The 21,944-nt window shown below is 31.5% G+C and overlaps 3 protein-coding genes across 6 annotated transcripts; 2 read left to right on the top strand and 1 right to left on the bottom strand.

The window, feature by feature from the left end:
- Window positions 1-1,888: 1,888 nt before the first annotated feature.
- Window positions 1,889-6,216, top strand: LOC130936132 (homogentisate phytyltransferase 1, chloroplastic). 3 transcript variants are annotated; one of them, XM_057866140.1, is made up of 13 exons: window positions 1,889-2,171; window positions 2,389-2,436; window positions 2,792-3,084; window positions 3,234-3,317; window positions 3,415-3,489; window positions 3,835-3,918; window positions 4,003-4,092; window positions 4,429-4,530; window positions 4,773-4,868; window positions 4,949-5,020; window positions 5,103-5,198; window positions 5,647-5,751; window positions 5,932-6,216. In XM_057866140.1, the coding sequence occupies exons 1-13, from the start codon at window positions 2,117-2,119 to the stop codon at window positions 5,971-5,973; spliced, it is 1,242 nt and encodes a 413-aa protein (XP_057722123.1). In that variant the 5' UTR covers window positions 1,889-2,116; the 3' UTR covers window positions 5,974-6,216. The 3 variants fall into 3 exon arrangements, with proteins under 3 accessions (XP_057722123.1, XP_057722138.1, XP_057722130.1); XM_057866147.1 differs by having other exon boundaries at window positions 1,893-2,171; window positions 2,804-3,084; XM_057866155.1 differs by lacking the exon at window positions 2,389-2,436 and having other exon boundaries at window positions 1,891-2,171; window positions 2,804-3,084.
- Window positions 6,217-7,724: 1,508 nt separating this feature from the next.
- Window positions 7,725-12,193, top strand: LOC130968015 (lysine--tRNA ligase). The gene is made up of 16 exons (XM_057893094.1): window positions 7,725-7,942; window positions 8,054-8,129; window positions 8,217-8,285; window positions 8,365-8,530; window positions 8,623-8,716; window positions 9,001-9,086; window positions 9,267-9,385; window positions 9,470-9,529; window positions 10,157-10,282; window positions 10,386-10,668; window positions 10,765-10,864; window positions 10,956-11,112; window positions 11,231-11,374; window positions 11,455-11,523; window positions 11,648-11,791; window positions 11,874-12,193. The coding sequence occupies exons 1-16, from the start codon at window positions 7,839-7,841 to the stop codon at window positions 11,910-11,912; spliced, it is 1,836 nt and encodes a 611-aa protein (XP_057749077.1). The 5' UTR covers window positions 7,725-7,838; the 3' UTR covers window positions 11,913-12,193.
- LOC130968024 (aluminum-activated malate transporter 8-like) lies at window positions 11,652-15,085 on the bottom strand. 2 transcript variants are annotated; one of them, XM_057893104.1, is made up of 3 exons: window positions 14,983-15,073; window positions 14,491-14,631; window positions 11,658-11,889 (listed from the first exon to the last, which is right to left on the bottom strand). In XM_057893104.1, the coding sequence occupies exons 1-3, from the start codon at window positions 15,050-15,052 to the stop codon at window positions 11,810-11,812; spliced, it is 291 nt and encodes a 96-aa protein (XP_057749087.1). In that variant the 5' UTR covers window positions 15,053-15,073; the 3' UTR covers window positions 11,658-11,809. The 2 variants fall into 2 exon arrangements, 1 of the variants encoding a protein (XP_057749087.1); XR_009081496.1 differs by lacking the exon at window positions 14,491-14,631 and having other exon boundaries at window positions 11,652-11,889; window positions 14,983-15,085.
- Window positions 15,086-21,944: the final 6,859 nt, after the last annotated feature.

Below are 21,944 nucleotides of genomic sequence, written 5' to 3'. Positions count from 1 at the left end.
AACAGAATATTTTGTTTACGGCCTTGAAAGGCCAGAAGCAAATTGTTCACAACCACCAGCAAATAAATAGAAGTTTAAAAAAGGGGGGACCCACAGGCCGGGCCCCCATATAACCATAAAATTAAAGAAGTCATTTTTTGGAATCACCACCACCATGAGGAACATCACCAGGGCTGGAAGGAGGAGCTAAAGAGGAAGTCGGAGCATGAGTGGAAGAACTCGGAGCATCTTGGGGACGAGGAGGAGACGCAATAATCCTCTGTCCTCGAGTCTTCAGGTCTGATTCGGAAACGACCTCGGGAACAGGAGGATCAACAACGGCGCCAATGTTACGGTGGGTAACCGGAGATTAGTCCAATGGATGGCGTTCGGCGGCCCAAGTGAGTGATGGAGGAGGACTCCAGGTAGGTCCGCAACTTGGGAGACTCCGTCCGACTTGTGCTCGCGTGTGAATGGGGGGTGGTACCTGCAAAGACACTCCGATGCCTAAGTTAGCAAGAGTGTAAGCAGGTCTTAGAGAGTATTGGACTTAGAGATACCTGAGGGGATATCAGTGTATTTATAGAGGTGAGCCAATAACCACCGTTGGTGTAGTGCCGTATCTTTAGGGTGGTAACCGTCCCATTATCTTGGGGAGGCTAAGATATGGCTTTATGAGGCGGTTAGAGAGATTTTAGGGGCGGTTACTCATTTGAATGAGTATTTATCTGCCAGCTAATCTCACATCCGACCTCTTCATACCAAGTCGTGGTTGACACCGACTTCTTATGTGAAAGTCGGTATTTTATAAGGCTTATCCTATTGGATTAGGCCTTTCGGTTGGACCTGGGCCCTTATCATTGGGCCAGGGTATGAACAGATACTTTTATTAACTATAGTCATAAACAAGAGTTGTCAGAAGTTGGCAATGTTGTTGGTAACGTAGCAGGATTGATTAAAATATTACTTTTTCCGAACATTATTACGTTCAAAAATGGAATTTTAGGATTTAATTTGATTTCATTTCATTTGGTAAATTAAAAATAAAAAAAATAAAATTGACTAAACAATAAATCTAATATTATAGTATTTAGTCAAATTTAACTTTAATTATTAAATAAAAAAAAGTGATTAAGGTTAGTTAAACAGTAAAATCATTACACTTATTACTTACTTTGTTTTATTAAAAAAAACATTTTTACAACTCATTAAAAAATCTGTATATATATTAAAAATTAGTAATTAATTAATTGTATTGAATATCTTATAAAATTTTTTATATAATACCAGAATAATATCTATTATAAATTTAATTATTCTAATAATTAACTAATTTGATAATTATTAATTTGAATATATATGATACTGCTTTTTACTTTATATAGAATTATTAAATTTTTATTTATTTAAATAAAAAACTAATAAACTAGATTTAGACAACATTATTTGATTATAAAAAAATATTGAGTGAATTTATTATGTACTCCTGTATTTTTTATATACTTCTATTATAATTAATTATTAACAATATTAAATTAATAAAAAATAATTTAAATAATATAGTATTTTTTTATTAAAATAAATACAAAATATATTAATTTAATATATTTTCACGTAATATTTTTGTTCATATCTTATTTATGAAACATCATTTTGTATTTAGTTTCACTGTTTCATTCTTCCAATGAGTCAAACGTTTCGAATTAAAAAGATTAAAGATCAATTTGCTTTTTTTTTTTTATCTAAACTTAATTATTAAAATGACCTGTCATACTTTGTATCTAGGAAAAAAAATCTAAGGAAAATCAAGTAAATAGAGTATGAATTTATTCGGAGTTTGGGAAGTAGCAAATGGAGATGCCGTGTGTCTCTATCAATTTTAGTCGTTGATAGTGGTGGGTGCTACTGTTACATGACAAAGCCAACGCTTTTTGCTTTTTCCCTCTTTGCCCCTCAAACCTCTGAATTTCAGAAAGATCTGTTTTTGGTTTTTGCAGGCAAGTAAGTAAGTACCGTGCCGTGAGTAATTCCATGACTCTTTCATGAAGTAGCTACTAGTTCTGTGTGCCTCTCACTTCACGCACTCAAAAACCTAAACACTCTTCAATTCATTCATTCACTCACTCGCATTCCGCAGATGAATTCTCTGCTTCTTGGTTCTTTTCCTAATAAAGCTTCACTAGTTACCCCTGGTATGCTATGCTATGTGTAATGTTGTTTTGTAACTAAAAATGACACTGGAATCTGCAAATGAGATGTATTCGAATCTAGTGGCTTCTTCTATTCTTCTTCGTTTTTCTTTTTCAGTAATTGGACGATGAAAAATTGATTTATTTACTGTGAAGTGTGTACATAAATAGTTTTCGGTACTCTTTCTTTAATTTTTTTTCTTTTTAATTAATTTTTCAGGTGGAAGTTGTTGGAGGAGTAAAAATTGGACAAATAATTGTTTGACTAGTATGTTCAGGATCTCATATAGACCCATACCTATACTTCTCTTTAGCTTAATTGTTTATTATTTTTTTGTTTCAGTAAACTTGATAAACATGAATGGAAAAAGAAAAATGGAACGATTTATGAATATATAAATCTTCAGTTGTCATGATTTAATGACTATTAGCAGTTTAGCAGTTTATGATAATGATATCAGTTAGTTGAGTAATTGACTCTCTTCACAGGGTCCTAGCTGTTCCATTTGACAATAATTATGAAATTCTTGCTTAGGAGATTCTTTCTTATGTTTTATTTTACAAGAAGAAATAATTTATATTTGGAGGTGTTCTTTGCTGTCTCTGCTACTAACATCCACCAGTTGGTACTCTAGGTTCTTATGCATCAACAACAGCTTCATGGCCCAAAAGGAAGATCAAAAAAGAATGTAATTTTTTGAGGTTTAAGCAGTCAAGTTTAGTATTTCGTTGTGAAGGCATTGAGGGAGGGCCTACATGCCAAGAATGTAACAGAAAACATATTGTGAAAGCGACCTCTGGGCAATCTTTTGAATCTGAACCTCCAGCTTTTGATTCAAAAAGAATTTTGACCTCTGTTAAAAATTCATTGGATGCTTTCTATAGGTTTTCCAGGCCACACACGGTTATTGGCACCGTAAGTTGAACCTCTTCTAGAATTTATCTTTTAAGATAGTACATGGATGGTATGGTTAATACTTTAATTTATTTGTTTGAACCAGTTTTCTGGATTATTGTAATATTCTGATTATTTTAAAACTGACCACTTTATCTCTGTTTGCATAGGCATTGAGCATAGTTTCTGTGTCTCTCCTAGCAGTGCAGAAATCATCAGACATATCTCCTCTATTTTTTACTGGTGTGTTGGAGGTGAGCCACTGAAGTGTGTTGTTTCTCTTAAATGGCTAAAAGTTTCTGTTATTTCCTTCTAGTCTAGTAATGCATTTTGGAGTTTTCTTCGTTTCAGGCTGTGGTAGCTGCCTTGTTTATGAATATTTATATTGTCGGATTGAATCAATTGTCGGATATTGAAATAGACAAGGTATGGATCTTGCTAATAGAAATAAAAATCTTGGTGACTAATAAATGCTTTTCTTTTGTACTTGGCTTCTGAATTATTCAAGTAGAATTGCTATGTGATTTATCAGTTAACTCACCAAAGTAGGATAGTCAAAAGCCTATATATTGGGTGTGAACAGGTGTTCCTGCTGCAACTTGAGCACGGAACAGTTAATATGATTTTGACAACCATATTCTGGTTTAGATATTATTGTAACTTTGATGTGGTTATAAGTTATAACAACACACAACTTTTTATAGGTGTCAAACTTTTCCAGGGAAATTCCACGTGGGTTGTCTTATTATTGATCTGTATATCTTATTGCAGATAAACAAGCCATATCTTCCATTGGCATCCGGTGAATATTCCGTTGGAACTGGTGTCACAATTGTTGCATCGTTTTCATTGCTGGTACCATATAGATTCAATACTTTTTCCAAAACAAGCTTTACTGAAATGGTGGAAAGAGGCTTACTGCTTTGTTCTCTTTTACAGAGTTTTTGGCTTGGTTGGATTGTAGGTTCATGGCCGTTGTTTTGGGCTCTTTTCATCAGTTTTGTGCTTGGGACTGCTTATTCAATTGATGTGAGAGTTTCTTTTTCGTTTTTTTTTAAAGACCTCATTTTCCCCACAATATATTATTCAAGGTATAATACTTGAATGGTCATCATACAATGTCTTCATTTTAAGAGTCTACATGTTCAGCATATTACTTGCATTATCAAATTTTGAAGCCATAAATGTCAAACAATATCCACTTGTCTTGCTTTTTCTCTAAGAAGAAAAGAATGTGTTAGTTGCAAGTTGAATTTAAGAGTTAAAAAGTATAAATAAGGATCCTCGCCAATAAATCCTGATTTTGGAAAAAATTCTTGTGCGACATCACTAATCTGTTTTTAGCGTTGTTTTCCAAATTTTCAGGTGCCACTCTTGAGATGGAAGAGATTTGCAGTGCTTGCTGCAATGTGTATTCTAGCTGTCCGTGCAGTAATTGTTCAACTTGCTTTTTTCCTTCACATGCAGGTTTTGTTCCAGTAGCCTTTCTACACATGACAGCAACAAGTCATTATCTAAAGTTTTGGGGGTTGGCTTAGTTGAATTCATGACATACTATAGTATATGAAATCACACGCAACATGGAAAACATATTTTTGCTAGCTAGTACTAGGGAGTTTGATTCATTTGTCTCACTTTTCAATCCAGTAAGTGAATCTTCCCCAAGAAGTCTGATGGTTTTGGTTGCTAATTCATGTGACATTGTCTAGACCCATGTGTACAAGAGGCCAGTTGTGTTTTCAAGACCACTGATTTTTGCTACAGCATTCATGAGTTTCTTCTCTGTAGTTATAGCATTGTTCAAGGTTCGAGCCTCTAATTTCTTAGAATTTGGATTTATTTAACATAAGATGTGTGTGTAATGCAATTACTGCATTTCATGTAGGATATACCTGACATAGAAGGAGATAGAATATTCGGCATCCAGTCTTTTTCAGTACGTTTAGGTCAGCAGCGGGTATGCTCTTCAAATTGCACATTTCAGCCAACTTGGTTATGTCTACTCTATTCCTTGGTTGTCACTAACTAATCTTTTGCAGGTATTTTGGATTTGTGTCTCACTCCTTGAAGTTGCTTACGGAGTCGCCCTCATGGTGGGAGCAGCTTCTCCTTGCCTTTGGAGCAAAATTATCACGGTAAGGTGCTTGTTATATGTATAGTCTACAGTATCGATGTGCTATATTCTGGGAACTGAGACTTTGGTTTTGAACAAGTGTAGACTCCAGTGGGTTACAGACTTGCAGTAGATATATAGTTTACCTCATTCTATGGCTACCTTTTTACTATGGTTGTTAGTTCTTAACAGTTTTTTCCCCACTCATGTCTCCCTCAAATATAAGAGCTTATTCACCGATTCATGTTTGGCAGAGTTCATGGGAGTGGACCAAACTCAAATTTTGCTTAATATTTATCAACTTGGATAAAATATCCAACCTTATATCATTTTGATCTTGATATTTGTTGTAAAGATAAAAGTGATTTTAAAAGAGGCAAATTTTTAGGAGGAAAGTTGCATTTCACAGATTGGTATTGATTGAATGTATCAGCAGTGTCTGAAATGTATTCTATGCCCCAATGTTTTAGGGCGTGGGACATGCTGCTATGGCTTTAATTCTCTGGTTCCGTGCCAAATCTGTAGATTTCAAGAACAAAGCTTCCATAACATCCTTCTACATGTTTATCTGGAAGGTAATTTCAGCTGCCTTTTGTTTATCCTTTGTGGTTGTGGAGTTCATTTTGCATAATTGTTCAAAATCATATCTTTTGAATGAAACCTTTTTCAAGTTTTGAATTCTTAGCGAAACCTTTTTAAGCGCTATTGAAAGCACAAGACCGAGGTGGAACATGATGTGTTCTTTGTTGTTGCAGCTATTTTATGCAGAGTACTTGCTCATACCTTTAGTTAGATGAATATGGGGCGTCACCCAATCATAGCCGTGAAAATAGTTTTACAATTACATAGTGCTCACAGGCCATCATCATACATGAGAGATGAGCCTACAATTTTATTAAGTTTTAACTGGAATTGTAAATGAAATATGATTTGTTAACATTGATTTCTGTTTGGTACTCTCAGATTTCTCATTACATTTTATGGACCTGTTACTTTTCCTTGGAATGTTTTATTATAATCTCATATTTTGTTTCCTTTAATGTGGTCTCATTTATTCCTGTTTGCCTTTTGTTTTCTTGATCGTCTTCGTGCAAATAAATTGATTAGTTGTCTGCTATTAGTTGAAATACCTAAGAAAAATAATTGGTGGATCTCATTCATCTTTCTGATTATCCTCCTAACTTCTGAAATATCCATTTGTTTATTTTAAGAAAAAATCAAATCTTAATAGAAGTTTATGCCCCAAAATAATGATGATGGTAGATCGTTCCCTCTTGTGATTTTTGCTTTCTTAGAGTGGACGAGTCAAGCATATGCCAGTTATAATTAAATCTTTGAAGGATCTTATACATTTTAAGGAACACCTATAGTGTCTCCAACAATAACATGTAAGGGAAATTGCAATTGAGGAATGTTGATTATAGCTCCTATATTGATATTAAATTAACTTCCAATAATCCAATCCTTGCCATATTATTATGGATTAATTATTTTTTTGTCCTTCTTAATTTTATGTTTTGTGCAATTAATATTTAAATATTAAAAATATGTAGGAAAACTCTCGAGTTTTCAAAATTATGTAAGCAAGCCCGAGTTTTTCAAAAGTATGAATAAATCGACTACGTTGACAACTTTTTTTTTAATCACAACAAAATCCAAAGTGTTAAAGTTGTATATTTGGAAAAATTTAGATAATAATTTGCATATAAGTATATAACTCAAAGTCTAAGAAAGCATAATACACTTATTTTAGATAACATGCAAATTTCGAAGTTTTTCATCGATTACTTCACACACTTTTTAAAATTCATAAACTAAAGTTTATAAGGTAGTAAAGTAAAATTAATTGGATGTGAATATAAAAAGATTGAAACTCAAGTGCAGTTAACTGTTAATGTTGCAAGTGTGAGAAGTGTTGAAGTTAGTCGCACATCAAAGAAAGCAAGGAAGAGTGAGGAATTTATAAGATGAGAGACCCATTTACTTGACACCTTAAGGTTTTGAGTTGAATGTGGTGTCATCTCATCTTATGTTCTCTCGCTTGATTCCTCCCCGAAGTTTCCTCGGTTGTCGAGAGCTCTCCACAGTTGGTATAGAGCCGATGGTTAATTGGTCTAATGGTTTTAATGAGTATTCAAAGTGAAGTATCGAAAGTCTTCCAGACAGCATGTCTCACACCTTAAGGTTTTGGTCCAACATTAACTTCACATCATTAACTTCATGTGAAGTTGATAATTCGAAATTTTCTGTCGAAATTCTTAGTATCATCTAAGTTTTCGCAGTATAAACCCCCCCCCCCCCCCCCAAAAAAGTAAAAAACTCATTTGATGATCTTAAGTTCTTAACCCATCCAGGGTCCAGGTACCATTTTAGTTTTTTTTAAAAAAAATTTAGACAACCCAGCATCAATTAAAACGGCCCAAAACAAACGACTGAATCATTTCGTTCTGCTTACAAAGCTACAGTTATTCCCTCTCGTCCAAAAAAAAAAAAAAGCAACAGTTATTCCCAAAACGACAACGTCGAAAGACAGAATAAAGAAATATAGGCGCCGTTTTCAGAACGCGAAAAAACATAAACCCTACTTCTCTACTTCTCCATTTCTCCGAGTTAACTATTCTGTTTTCATTCGATTACTCTTCCGGCAATCGTTCTTCCTCCAATGGCATCTCCTCCTCCTTCATCGTCGGAGGCCGCAGCTCCAACTCCAACTCCTTCTCCGTCGGCGGCCACAGCTCAAGCTCTCGGCGGCGAGCTAAGCAAGAAGTGAGTTCCCCAACTCGTTTCATCTCCAGCGCAATTTGCTCTTCACCTATCACCACTTTCTTCTGTCGCAGGAAATTTCATATAATTTTATTTGGTTGGTTTTGTTTTCAGTGCATTAAAGCGTGAACTGAAGATCAGACAGAAAGAAGAAGAGAGAAAGCGCAAGGAGGAAGAGAAGGCCAAAAAGGTAAATTAACCTCCTTCATTTCCATTTTCTTCTCTGCATTATGTAGCAATAATATGCAATTTTAACTTTATAAATTGATAACTGTAGGCAGCAGAAACTCAAAATGCTCAAGCTAACAAGCCTGCATCTGCTGATGATGAAGATATGGACCCCACTGTAAGTTCCATTGCAGCACTGCAATGGTTTTCAATAGTGATTTGATTTTCTGAAATATTCCATATCTTTTTGGGTGCAGCAATACCTTGAGAACAGGCTCAAGTACCTTGCAGCTCAGAAGGCTGAAGGGATTAACCCATACCCGCACAAGTTCTCTGTGACCATGTCAATTAGTCAATACATTGACAAATACGAATCATTGGAAAAGGGGGAGCACCTTGAAGATGTCTCTGTCTCTTTGTCTGGTACTACCCCACCTTCTAATTCTTGGCATTGTATTTTCTGTGGTTTGTTTTTGTTAATTTATAACTTCTTAGTTTGTATGTTTGAATTCTAGGCCGGGTCATGGTTAAACGCCCTTCGGGCTCCAAGCTTGTCTTTTATGACTTGCATGGTGGCGGCTTTAAGGTCCAGGTTATCGCTGATGCAAGGTACAAAATGTAACTGCTGTTTTTACCGTTATGGCCATTAGTTTCAAATTTAGAAAGTAAATGTGAATCAAGAGGTAACATATGCTATGTTCTGTTGTGTTGCTTGGTACTTTGGCGCTTGACCAACTTGAAAGCAGTTTGATTTTTGTGATCAAGTTATTTATTTATTTTTTGTGTTTTTTTTCCTTTATTGTATTTTTACTATATATTGTTTATGCCGTTTCTTTCTATTCTGGTTGTGCTTTCATAATAGGACTAAACCCGTTTACATCTGTGGGATGCAGTAAATCTGACTTGGGTGAGGCCGGATTTTCCAAATTCCATTCTAATGTCAAACGTGGTGATATTGTTGGTGTTACTGGGTTTCCAGGTTTGAATGTTACAAACTTCCAGCTTGCTCAAATTTTCCACTGTCCGACTTATTATCCTTTTTGGTTGTTTTCATATATAATTTATACTATCCATCATCAGATGCCATAAATTCTTGCATTGAGGAGAATGAGTTTTTTGCATATCCATAAATCTTGTTTTCTTTTGTTCACTTGTTCAGGGAAGAGTAAGAGGGGAGAGCTCAGTATTTTCCCCAAGACATTTGTAGTGCTGTCTCATTGTCTTCATATGATGCCAAGGCAAAAATCTGCTGCTGCTGCTGCAGATGCAAATTTGATGGTGACTATAATTTCTTTCGGTGTTTTATGCTGTTTGAAGTTTATTTCATAGATAATGACATTCTTATTTATTTATTATATGCAGAAAGATCCATGGGTACCAGGAAAAACTAGGAATCCCGAAACATACATCTTGAAGGATCAGGTATTGCTAGCATGTAAAATAACTTGATAGTTTCCTCCACTGTTCTAGATTTATTTTCCTAATTTTACGAAATATTTTTGGTTAGTAGCTACTGTGAAAGTGTTAGTGTGCACCATTCCAGAATGAATTGAAATAGATGGATTCATGGCATTATCCATTCTCTTTTGTCATTGGTATCCATTTTTTTATTACCCGACGTAAAAAGTTCTTGTTATTCATGTCACCATATGCATGTTTGTATTTGAAACTTACCAAGTCAACCACATAAACTTCTGCTCACTATTTTACGAAGACCTACCCCTTTTCAGTTTTGCATGTATGATATCATTTTCAAATCGAACTATATTATTCTGACTTTTTCACCTAAATGAGTAAATATATCAATCATATTCTTAAATGAATTTGATAGAAATTTCAATATGACAACATGGGCCTCTGAAATTTGCTTAATTTCCCACTAAAATACAAATTTAAATCCCGAATTCTACTTTTTCTTACTTACATCAAGTTGAAACAAGAAGTTTTATCTCCTGTTTCTGTCTTTCTCTTAATTATGTCACTAATGACTGATTAACCATAGTTCTCTTTTACAATAGAATATCCAATTTAACTATCTTTGTTTATTAGGAAACAAGATATCGTATGCGCCACTTGGATTTAATGCTGAATCCAGAGGTCCGAGAGATATTTAAGACCAGATCTAAAATCATAGCTTACATCAGGAGGTTCCTAGATAACCTTGATTTTTTGGAGGTTAGTTGTCTGGTTATTCTGAGGCCATCTGCACTTTTATTTTATTTAATTTTATTTATTTATTTTTTCCCATCCTTAACCTACATTTTTTGGCTACTATCAGGTTGAAACACCTATGATGAATATGATTGCTGGTGGAGCAGCAGCTCGTCCATTTGTCACTCATCACAATGAACTCAACATGAGATTATTCATGAGAATTGCTCCAGAACTTTATCTGAAGGAGCTGGTTGTTGGTGGCCTTGATCGTGTTTATGAAATTGGTAAACAGTTTAGAAATGAAGGTATAGATTTGACGCACAATCCAGAGTTCACTACATGTGAGTTTTATATGGCTTACATGGACTACAATGACGTAATGGGGATAACAGAGCAAATGTTGAGTGGTAAGATTTTAAGAAGTTAGCAGTTTTGGTTGCTATTATGGGTCTTATCTTAAATAAGTAATGTTTCATCCAAATGATGTGGAAAAAATTAAATAGGTATGGTCAAGGAACTTACAAAAGGAAGCTATAAAATCAAATATCATGCGAACGGGATTGATAAGGATCCTATTGAAATAGACTTCACTCCACCTTTCAGGTCCGGTGTAAATTTGTTATTCATCAATGGCAGTGATTCTATCCATTTATATTTTGAGAATTTATTGATTTCCTTTCTCCTGTTATTACAGAAGGATTGATATGATTGAGGGACTGGAGAAGATGGCAGGCCTAAGTATTCCTAAGGACTTGGCGGGTGAGGAAGCTAATAAATATCTGAGGGATGCTTGCTTGCGGTATGAAATTAAATGCCCTCCCCCGGAGACAACTGCTAGATTGTTGGATAAAGTAAGTCATGTTCATTTCAGTTGTTCTTTTGGACTATAATATCGTTCAAGTTTTTCCTACTTTAGAAAAGTGGACTTGTAGCTTCATTTTTCCTAAAGTTTTTCTTGTCATATTGCAGCTCGTGGGTCACTTTTTGGAAGAAACGTGTGTCAATCCCACATTCATCATAAATCATCCTGAGATCATGAGTCCCTTAGCAAAGTGGCACAGATCTAAACCAGGCCTGACAGAACGATTTGAATTATTTGTGAACAAACATGAAGTAAGATTTCAACAATTATTACTTAGATGTAAATGAATGAATATATGCCCTGTTTTCAAAGTTTTTCTGTTTATTTCCAGCTCTGCAATGCATATACTGAGTTGAATGATCCTGTAGTACAACGTCAGAGATTTGCTGAACAATTGAAGGTAGGTTATAGTATATGATGCAATTATAATGTGCTGAAATGGTTCTCCACTCAAACTGTTCTCATAATTGTTTTTGCATACGAATAACCATATTCATTTTATGTGTGCCTCTTCTTTATTTCAGGATCGGCAATCCGGTGATGATGAAGCAATGGCCTTAGATGAAACCTTCTGTACGGCTCTCGAGTATGGTCTGCCTCCAACTGGTGGTTGGGGTTTGGGGATTGATCGACTCACCATGTTGTTGACGGACTCGCAAAATATTAAGGTTCATTCAGTATCAAGATTACTGTTTTTTCTTTTTCTCCTTTTTGCATCCACTTACCATCTTCATTCCTTTTGCTTCACAGGAAGTTCTTCTTTTCCCTGCCATGAAACCTCAAGATTAAACCCCATTTTCATGCTTTGTAGGTTTCTCTTCTTTTCAATACAAACAAGAATTCATTTCTTAAACAATACTGTTTTAATTTCATTGCTAGATTATTATGTTATATGGTCATTTACGTAGTTTGATTGGTCATAATTACTATCAGATTACATTGTTTAGAATTTTTTTTTAATTATTTAAGCTATTAGCTACCTATTTGTGCCCCTAATATAGATCGGGCCCCTAACTGTTATTTAAGAAGACGGGTAATGCTACGGTGAGGAATTCAAATTTTTTCTATAATGTGAGGAATTTATGTGTCAAAACTCTGAGTTTGACGCCTAATATTGAAACAGGCGAAATACATGTGGCAGGTTTCTGATTCTGCCTGCTATAATAGACGCGTGAGTATTTGTTTTCCTTTTAGCTGAAGTAATTAATTATAATTCTATTATTTAACTTCTGATTTAATTTGTGGGCTTTTCTGGATTGAGATGGACTGATTGGATCCCAAAAATCACTTTATTAGCAAACAATGCATTTTGGATAATAATAATAACAATAATAATAATAATAATAAATTAGATAAGTATTGTCTAGAAATTAAAATGTGTTTTATATATTTTTGTTTATCAAAAAGTGGTTGGAGCCAATAATTCTTTTTGTTGCAAATTAATCACGAATGATCAAAATAATATTACAATGAGAATTTTGTGGTTCATTTTTATATTGTATTATTATTTGGGGTCAATAACGCAGAATTTAAGTACTACACGAGATAAAATCTAATTACTTTTAAAATAGAATGCAACTACAAAAGGAAGAAAGAATTTTTGAAAGAATTACTACTATTGTTATTATAAATTATCATTATTATTATTTTATTTTCTCATGACCCAGATATATTGTTGCCGAAGTGCCAATTGAAAATTTTTGACCCAATAATCCATTTCGACAAAAAAAAAAGTCCACAAATTAAATTAGACATTAAATAATAATATTATATTTAATTACTTTAGGGAACAAATTCTGACATATCTGTAGCAGCTAAAGAAAATCAAAGACCTGCTGCATGTATCCCACTTTTAGAAAACAGGTGTCAAACTTAGATTTTAGACACATAGGTTCCTCACATGTAGAAAAAATTTGTTTTGCTCACCGGAGCATAACCCTAAAAAGACCCCGGGGGGATCAAGCACATTATATTTATTTATAAGGGTGTGCTTGCATAATTTCTCTAGAAGTTGATTATATATATATTGAAAGATAATTCTTATCAATTTTTTCCAACAAGTTTTAAAATAAAAATTTTCGTAAAACGTTTGCTAAATAGATCAAATTATTTAGCTTATTTGGGGGGTCAAAAAATTTATTTTTGTTGAAGGTCGAATGTTTTCTATTTGCTTTTGCTATGCGCTTTTCAAAAATCCAACATGTAAGCCTATCAGTGTGCAATTCTCATCTCACATTATGAAGGATGAACAACCCTTTGTTTTCAACTTTACAGGCTTTTACCAAAATCCTCAAAAACTCTCAATCCAATTCAACTCTAATCATACCAATTTCAATCCTAAACACTCTTCCACATTTTCAACCACTCATCTATCAATTTCCAACCATCCAATACCCAACAATTCAATTTCAAAACCATTTCAATGAACAATTTAAAATCTAACAACATTTCACCAAGTGAATACCAAACCTACATTACCATATTTTGTACTTAATTATACTATATTTATTTATACTATAAATACCATTTGTTCCTCAACCTTTCATTTGCAGTTTTGCACCACTTCATTTCATACATTAGTTTGTTTCTTTGCACATTGCTAACAGCCATGGATGGTGGTGGATTCTTCAAATCCAGCGTTATGAATGTTGCAAAAAGCATAAAGAAGACAGGAAAAGATGACCCTAAACGAGTGATTCACTCGTTAAAAGTGGGACTCGCTCTCACTTTGGTCTCGTTGTTCTACTAGTCAAGGCCTCTCTACGAAGGTTTCGGAGTTGCCGGAATGTGAGCGGTTTTTACCGTCCTAGTCTTTGAATTCACCGTAGGTAAGTAAAGTATCTTAACAGATTAGTGTTAGTTCAAATACAAAAAAAAAAAAAAATATTAATCACTTAACATTTATCTTATTAAGAATAATAAAATGACAATATGTTTATTTGGTGTATGAAGGTGGAGCTCTTAGCATGGGTTTAAATAGAGGATGTGTGACACCATTAGCCGGTGCTTGAGGGGTTGGAGGTCAGCATTTAGCTACTGTTTTTGAAAAAAAAAAAAAAGAGAACTCATTGTCTTTGGAACCGTTGTTTTCATTCTAGATAAGAATTTATATATATGACAAGAAAAAAAAGTAATGTTCTTTATCATTTTTTCGAAGAATAAAATAGTTATTCATACTTTAAAAATTTTTATTCCGTCTCCAATTATTTAAGTAATTGATTTAAGAACAAATTGTTTAGACAAATTATTTAAATAGTTGAAAACTGAATAGAAACCTTTAAAATATAAATAACTATTTTATTCTTCAAAAAAATGGTAAAAAACATTACTCTTTACTTGTCATATATATATATATATATATTCTTACCTAGAATGAAAACAAGGGCTCCAAGGACAATGGGTTCTCCCTTTTTTCCAAAAGCAGTAGCTAAATGATGACCTCCAACCCCTAAAACACCAGCTAATAGTGTCGCACATCCTCTGTTTACACCCTTGCTAAGAGTTCCACCTTCATACACCAAATAAATATATCGTCATTTATTATTCTTAATAAGTTATTAAAGGTTAGGTGATTAATATTTTTTTTTTATTTCTTTGTATTTGACTAACACTAGTCTCTTAAGATACTTACCTACGGTGAATTCTAAAACTACAATCGTAAAGAGGCCTTAAGTAGTAGAACAACGAGACCAAAGTGAGAGCGAATCCCACTTTTAACGAGTGAATCACTCGTCTCGGGTCATCTTTTGCTATCTTCCTTGTGATTTTTGCAACATTTATAAGGTTGGATTTGAAGAATCCACCACTATGATAAGATGTTCCAAACAAATTAAAACACTGGTGGTGAGAGATGACTTACATGGAAAGGATAAAAAATGCAAGATTGAGAGTGGAACAGGAGGAGAAGACAAGATTATGGTGGAAGACATTTGGGTGCTGATTTGAATAAAGGAGAGTCATATATAATATGTTTTTATGATACAAGGTCCATCATAGAAGTGTATAATAATGAAAACAAGAGATTTTTATTGGGCCTATTTCAAAAACACCCAATTCTTGGACAGAATAAAGAGGTTGCAGTAGGTTGGGCTCAAAAACAAAAAAGCTTGTCTAAGGCCTCTCTGACTCGGTTCTTGATAAATATGGTAAGATAATAATGATAATATGGTAAATTGATTATATTTTAATATGGTAAGATAATAATAATAATGTTAAACTTATATTTCAGGATCGGGAATCCGGTGATGATGAAGCAATGGCCTTAGATGAAACCTTCTGTACGGCTCTCGAGTATTTTTCCGTGATCCTTATTACTTTGTGATTATGAAATTTCCGATACCATATGATTCATCTGAATGTCACTGCCAATATATGTAAATTAAAAAAAAAAAGGAATGTAACAAATTGGACAGTTATTAGTTTATGTTTCTCCAACGTTTTATATTGGAGAAATAAGTAAAGTTATACATTAGATGAGAATTTTCATGTAAAATTAATAATAGTTGAAAATTGTTAGGTGAATTTATTGTTTGACCAAAATATTATTTAACGATTCTCAATTATTAACTGCATATGAAAATATATATATATATTATAAAATATATAATAAAATTGGAAAACTTTTAAATATATCAATACACTAGTATTTCAATAATTTTTAATCGTTGATCTTAATTATAAAATATATATATAATTAAAATCAACGATTAAAATTTATTAAAATACCAATGTACTGATATAGTTAAAAGCTTTTCAATAAGATTTTCTCATAACCCAACCGGAAAAAAAAAGGAAATGACCAAAGTATCCTGAAGGTGAGAGCACATGATATACCAGCAATACCCGATGACAGAATAGATAACATTTTAATGGGAAAAGCTCTTTTAGGATAGATTCGATTATTGGTATGATTATGAATAGTTACTCAAAGCTTTAAAGGGTAGTTGGAAAAAATTTAAAAAAAAAAAAGCCCGTGCGTTGTCGTGTGGACACTATTAGTAAAATGATCATTGGTCATGGCTCAACGGTCTTTGTTTTCATTTTGGCGCAGTAATTTCATTCTAACAATTCTTAACTGGTTTGGCTCAATATTTATTTTTTATTTATTTGTTTATAAGATTATCTAAGTCAAGACAAAAAAAAAAAATTATCTAAGTCAATATTCTGCTGCTTAATATCCAGCTTGACCAGACACGCAACTTTCACACCAGTTTCATAAGCAGGATTAAGGGATAATAATACACCAACATAATAAAAGATTAAGCCGTCATCATTTCAAAGCATGCAAACTTTATTGACCATTTTTCTTTAGTTCAATAATATAATAAATTAAATCTATCTTTGCTTCTTCTATTAAGACCGAATTCGTCTTTTAAAAAACTGTATATAGTTTTAGACTTTGAAGCAGTTGATACTTAGCCATCAAATCAAGTACTGAGAAAGTTAAGAAAATAAATTAAAAGTAAATAAATAATTAAGATAGTCTTGGTTGTTGGACTATTATTACAGGAGAGAGGAGACAAAAATGCAACAATGGTCTTGCTCTCAATGAACCTGTTCAACTCCATTCATCAGCAGCCAACTAGTTTTGTGAATCTAGTGTTTTTGGGTCAACTATGTTCATGATTGAGTGTTATCCATTAAATTGTGTAAGTTCCAAGTATCGTAATTAAGGGTGAATTGATGTCCAAAGTAACATCTGATAATGTATTACAAAAGTGCCCACCGTGTTGTGTGATGTGACTTTTATTTGTGCCCTCTCAGCTCCCCAATGGGTAATTCACTAATTCTTCAATGCCTTCCTTTGAGTTTTGAGGCCAAAACATTATGGGGTTAAGGGAGGCGCAAAACCCTTTTTTTAATGGTATTTTTTAACTGGCCAAGTTAATAATTAATTAATTCGTTGCGGACTGAATTCTATTTAAAGGTTTATTGTTGATTAATGAATTACTGTATATACATACGCAAAATAAAATTTGAATCTTTTAACATTTACTTAAGCAGATGAGTGAGTTGATTATAACTAAAAATTAAAAAAAAATATAGAAAAATAACGTTGTTTGAACAACATAAACAATAATTAAAAAAAGAATTAATTTTAATTTTAAAATTTAACTTTTAAATTAATTAAATATAATTCTTATTTTAAATACAAAAAATTAATTTTTATTTAATAATTTAAATTTTAAATTAATTAAATATAGTCCTTATTTTAAATGGTTAGTAAACTATTGTTAACGACTTAACGTAATTCGTAGGGATGAACACGGGTAGTATCCGTCCGAACTCGAACCGAATCAATTAAATTGGTTTTTGAACCAACGGGTAATCGGGTTAAATCCGAACCAAACCGATAGCATTTGTTAGTGATTGGTTCGAATATCGGTTCTAGAGGTGTGGAACTCGAACCAACCTGTAAACCCGATCATATATTAATTAAATAAAAAATAAAAAATATACATGACTTTTCGATTAGACAAAGATTATTCACTATTAATATGTTTGAATTTTAATGAGTTTAGTTTTTAATGTATTTGGTATTTCACATGTTTGGATTATTTCTATTGATGTTATATGTTTATCGTACTTATTGAACTTTTAAAATAAAAATTTGGTTTTTTTTTTATGAATTTTAAAGTTATCGCGTATCCAATTATCCGAACCGAACAAATCCACTTTTAATTGATTTGATTTGGTTCGAATACATGTACAAAAAAATATAAATTCAAACCAAACCAAATTAATTATATTTTAATCGATTCAATTATAATTTTAGTATGAATGCAAATCAAACCGATCCGTACTCATTCTAAGTAATTCGCTTATTGGCACCTCTGATTGCTTTTCTAATTTTGTTAAAACAATATCCCACTAAACTCGGCCCCTTGGAATTATCTTACATTCTTACATGTATTTTTCATCTATTTTGGCATTAATTTAAATAAAAGATGATCTAAATTCATCAAAATTACGTTAATTCGATTTCTGATTTGAATATCAAAAACACGTCATGATCAGATATTTGTCTTACTATAAGCGAATGACTTAAATAAAAAATTGATTATTTTTCAGTAATACTATAGAGATAATATATACTTTTTATCAATAATTAATTAATAATAATTAAAAATATTGATTAAAAATATGATGTTGAGAAAACTACCATATTATAACAAATGTATCACCTTCTCTCCCTTAACAAGAATTTCTTCTTTTTTTATTATCATTAAGTTATAGTTTTAAATAATTTACAACTCCAGCAAATATGCACTTCCCTCGTCAATATTTATATATAATTTATAATCCATCCAATAATATGGACTGTACGTGGAAAGTACAAATAATTATTATATATGAAGTGGGATTATATTCACTAATTTACCCAAACAATTAATGAAAGGATAGCTAGCTGTGTGAACGTACATCAGCGTCTCATATCTTTCCACATGCTAACATGTTAGTCTGTTTCTTAATTCTTCTACAAATTCAAATTGATTGACCTACATTTCTCACCACAGCCGTCAAACTTATATTGGATAACTCAAACTCCTATGGGACACCAAATAGATTATTACCTAATTTTTTGTTGTAATGTAAATTAAGAATTATTTTTTATATACAAGTATTTTTTTTATACAAGTCTTTACAAATTATTTATATTCACATATTTTGTACGTATCGTTATTGCAAATTTTTTATTATTGTCATTATCAATTCTACCTCTTTTTCTTCCTTCTCTTCTTTCTCTTTTTTTATTAGAATTTTTTCTCTTCATTTCTTTTTCTCTTTCTCCTCCATTATCAGTTATCTCATTGTTAAAGATAATAAATAATTCAAATTCAGATTGTCAATTGAACTAAAACGAAATTGATTATTGTTTTAAATCTAATCAAATAGTTGAGATATGGTTCAATTCAAAAGAAAAAATATAGCATTAGAGGAAACATTTTATGTATTTAGGTATAATACAAAGATAGTTGGGTGTAATACGAAGATATTTGAGTGCATTTTATTTTGATAAGTTATGTATAATTCAAAACTCTTCCTCTTCCTTTTTCTCATATTCTGCTGTTTTTTTTTCTTATTTATCTTTTCCTTTTTGTTTTACTTTCTCAAGATTATTCTTGTTTTACTCTTTTAACAAGAATAAAAACAAAAAAATGAAACAAAGAAGAAGAAGAAACATATAATACTGCAAAATTACTTGGAAGAGGATGAACTTACATTCATTTAACTAAAAATAATAAGGAAAAAAGAAGAAGAAAAAATGTAGCATTAGAGGAAATATTTTTCTGTATTTGCAGCAAATTTGAGTGTATCATAAAGATATTTGGGTGTTTTTTAAGAATTTTGGATGTATTTTTATTCTGATAAGTTCTGCATAATTCAAAATTCTTCTTCTTTCTCCTCCTCATATTCTGCTGCTTTTTTATCATCATCACTATCTTCTTCTTCTTTATTTTACCTTCTCAAGTTTCTTCTTGTTTTACTCACTTAATAAGAATAAAAACAAAAAAATCAAACAAAGAAGAAAAAGAAACACTTAATGGTGCAAAATTAATTGGAAGAGAATGTATTTACATTAATTTAACTAAAAGAAAGAAAGAAATAAAAAAAAAATAAAAAATGCAGCATTAGAGAAAATATTTTTTTGTATTTGTAGCAAATTTGGGTGTATTTTTATTCTGATGAGTTCTGCATAACTCAAAAATATTCCTCTTCCTCCTTCTCATCTTCTACTGCTTCTTCTTCTTCATCTTCTTTTTTCGTTTTCTTATAATTCTTCTTGGGAGAAAAAATCAAACAAAGAAGAAAAAAATACATAGTGTTGCAAAATCAATAGAAAAAGGAGGAGAAAAAAATGCAGCAACAATAACAACAATAAAAAGAATCACAATGAGGATGAAAACACGAAGAAGAAGAAAGAATGCGAAGAAAAATGAGGAGAAATGCAAAGAAGAAGGAGGAGAAGAAGAAGGAAAAGGAGCAGGGGGAAGAACGTGGAATACAAACATTGAAGAAGAACCATTTCTCATTTCGTGCTATTCAAAGTTGAGAAAGCACGTGTTTACACGCTCTAAATTGAAAGTTATTTTTGTTGGGTTTGGACAGACTTGTATAGACTTGTATGCCAAAAAGACTTATATGTGTAGCAAATCTCAAAAATTAAATATTGCATACAGATATTTTTAGTAAAGTAATACATCTTGCAGGGTTTAAATTAGAGGTGTTCAAATTTAAACCGGTTTAAATTAAATCGTTATTCAATTTTAATCTAAACCAAAAACTTATTAAAATCGCACTAATTCGAATTTGATTGGATTCAATTTTTTACAAACTGTTGGATTGGATCGAATTTTAAATATATCCGATCCAATGCAATCCAAATCACACAATGTGCTATAATATTATTATTTTATTATTATATTTACAATTATACTTATAACATGTTTAATTTGTTATATATTTTTATATTATTCATGTATTATTATTATTTAATAAATATTTTATGTTCAAATGTTATTTATTTATTTAGGATATAGTATATTTTTTGTCTCTGAAGTTTGACAAAATTTTCAAAAATACCTTCAAGTTTTATTTTGTTTCAATTTTGTCCCAAAAGTTTTCGATTTGCATCAAATATATCCTTGACGACTAATTTTTCAAAAAATTTAAGACCAATTCAACAACAATTTCATAAGAACAATTCTCAACACGAGCAAATCAAACATAATTTTTATGCATTATTGTTAGATTGGTCTTAATTTTTTAAAAAATTTAGCCGTCGAGGGTATATTTGATAGAAATCGAAAACTTTTGGGACAAAATTGAAACAAAATAAAACTTAGAGGTATTTTTTAAACTTCTGTCAAACTTTAGGGACAAAAAGTATACTTTATCCATTTATTTATTTTAACTAATCTATTATTTTATTTCTATTGTTTTGTTATTGTTAGTTTTTTAAGATATTATTAAAACTTATTATGTCATTGTTAATTATTTAAAGTTTGATGTTAAAACTTATTATATATATTTAATTTTTTTAATTTACAAAACCACAAATCCAATCTAATCCAAACTTCTTGAAATTGGATCGAATTTTTGTTTTTACATTATCCAATTCAACCTATATTGCAAGTAAAATTAATGAATTAAGTTATTATTTTGAAATTATATGAAACGATTCTATAATGACATCGATGAGTACATCCTAATAATAATAATAATCACTAATTGAAATGGTGATTTTCTTGTAATTTGTCATAATACTTGATGATGAGCTGCAGCCATGTGATGCTCCAGTTGTTGTCTACAATTGTTTATAATATATAGTATCTCTCGTTTTAAATATCGTTTATTTTAGAGAAATTTTATTGGTTTAAATAAATATCTAGCTATATCATATATTAATGCAATATTTATTGAATATTTTCTTTCCCTCAATGCCCTTAAAATATTCATCAGCCTTGGTCCTTTAATTTTTATCTTTTCCACGTTGAAATCCTTTTACATTTTACCGCAATTAAGCTGGAATTAATCGTTCAATTAGTAAAATTTGGGTAACTCATAAAAAAATGCATTCGAATTATTTTATTATTAATAAAAATATTTTTAGATTTTGTTATTGATAAAATATTATTAAATTATATAAAAACGTGATAAAATATACAACCGGAAACGTTTTACGTTATTGGAAAAAAATGATATAATAAATAAAATTTTTGATGTGATAAATAAAAATTTACAAAAATATTATTTGTACACTAAAATCAATTATTAATATATTTCTATATAAATATATGTGATTTAATTTATTTTTAA

Source organism: Arachis stenosperma, chromosome 1 (genome assembly GCF_014773155.1).
Source record: "Arachis stenosperma cultivar V10309 chromosome 1, arast.V10309.gnm1.PFL2, whole genome shotgun sequence".
NCBI classification, from domain to species: Eukaryota; Viridiplantae; Streptophyta; class Magnoliopsida; order Fabales; family Fabaceae; genus Arachis; species Arachis stenosperma.
The sequence above is the reverse complement of the archived record's forward strand: the minus strand, read 5'-3'. Positions and strand labels throughout refer to the sequence as shown.

Excerpts from the sequence above, each read along its gene's own strand:
- LOC130936132 (XM_057866140.1), top strand. The coding sequence starts at position 2,117 with ATGAATTCTCTGCTTCTTGGTTCTTTTCCTAATAAAGCTTCACTAGTT. Across the intron at positions 3,085-3,233 it reads CACACACGGTTATTGGCACC|GCATTGAGCATAGTTTCTGT; the intron begins GTAAGTTGAACC and ends CTGTTTGCATAG. Across the intron at positions 4,869-4,948 it reads TAGTTATAGCATTGTTCAAG|GATATACCTGACATAGAAGG; the intron begins GTTCGAGCCTCT and ends CATTTCATGTAG.
- LOC130968015 (XM_057893094.1), top strand. The coding sequence starts at position 7,839 with ATGGCATCTCCTCCTCCTTCATCGTCGGAGGCCGCAGCTCCAACTCCA. Across the intron at positions 7,943-8,053 it reads GGCGGCGAGCTAAGCAAGAA|TGCATTAAAGCGTGAACTGA; the intron begins GTGAGTTCCCCA and ends TTTTGTTTTCAG. Across the intron at positions 11,792-11,873 it reads CGGACTCGCAAAATATTAAG|GAAGTTCTTCTTTTCCCTGC; the intron begins GTTCATTCAGTA and ends TTTGCTTCACAG.
- LOC130968024 (XM_057893104.1), bottom strand. The coding sequence starts at position 15,052 with ATGTCTTCCACCATAATCTTGTCTTCTCCTCCTGTTCCACTCTCAATC. Across the intron at positions 14,632-14,982 it reads GCATTTTTTATCCTTTCCAT|GTGGAACTCTTAGCAAGGGT; the intron begins GTAAGTCATCTC and ends TGGTGTATGAAG. Across the intron at positions 11,890-14,490 it reads AGCCCTTGTTTTCATTCTAG|GGAAAAGAAGAACTTCCTGT; the intron begins GTAAGAATATAT and ends GTTTCATGGCAG.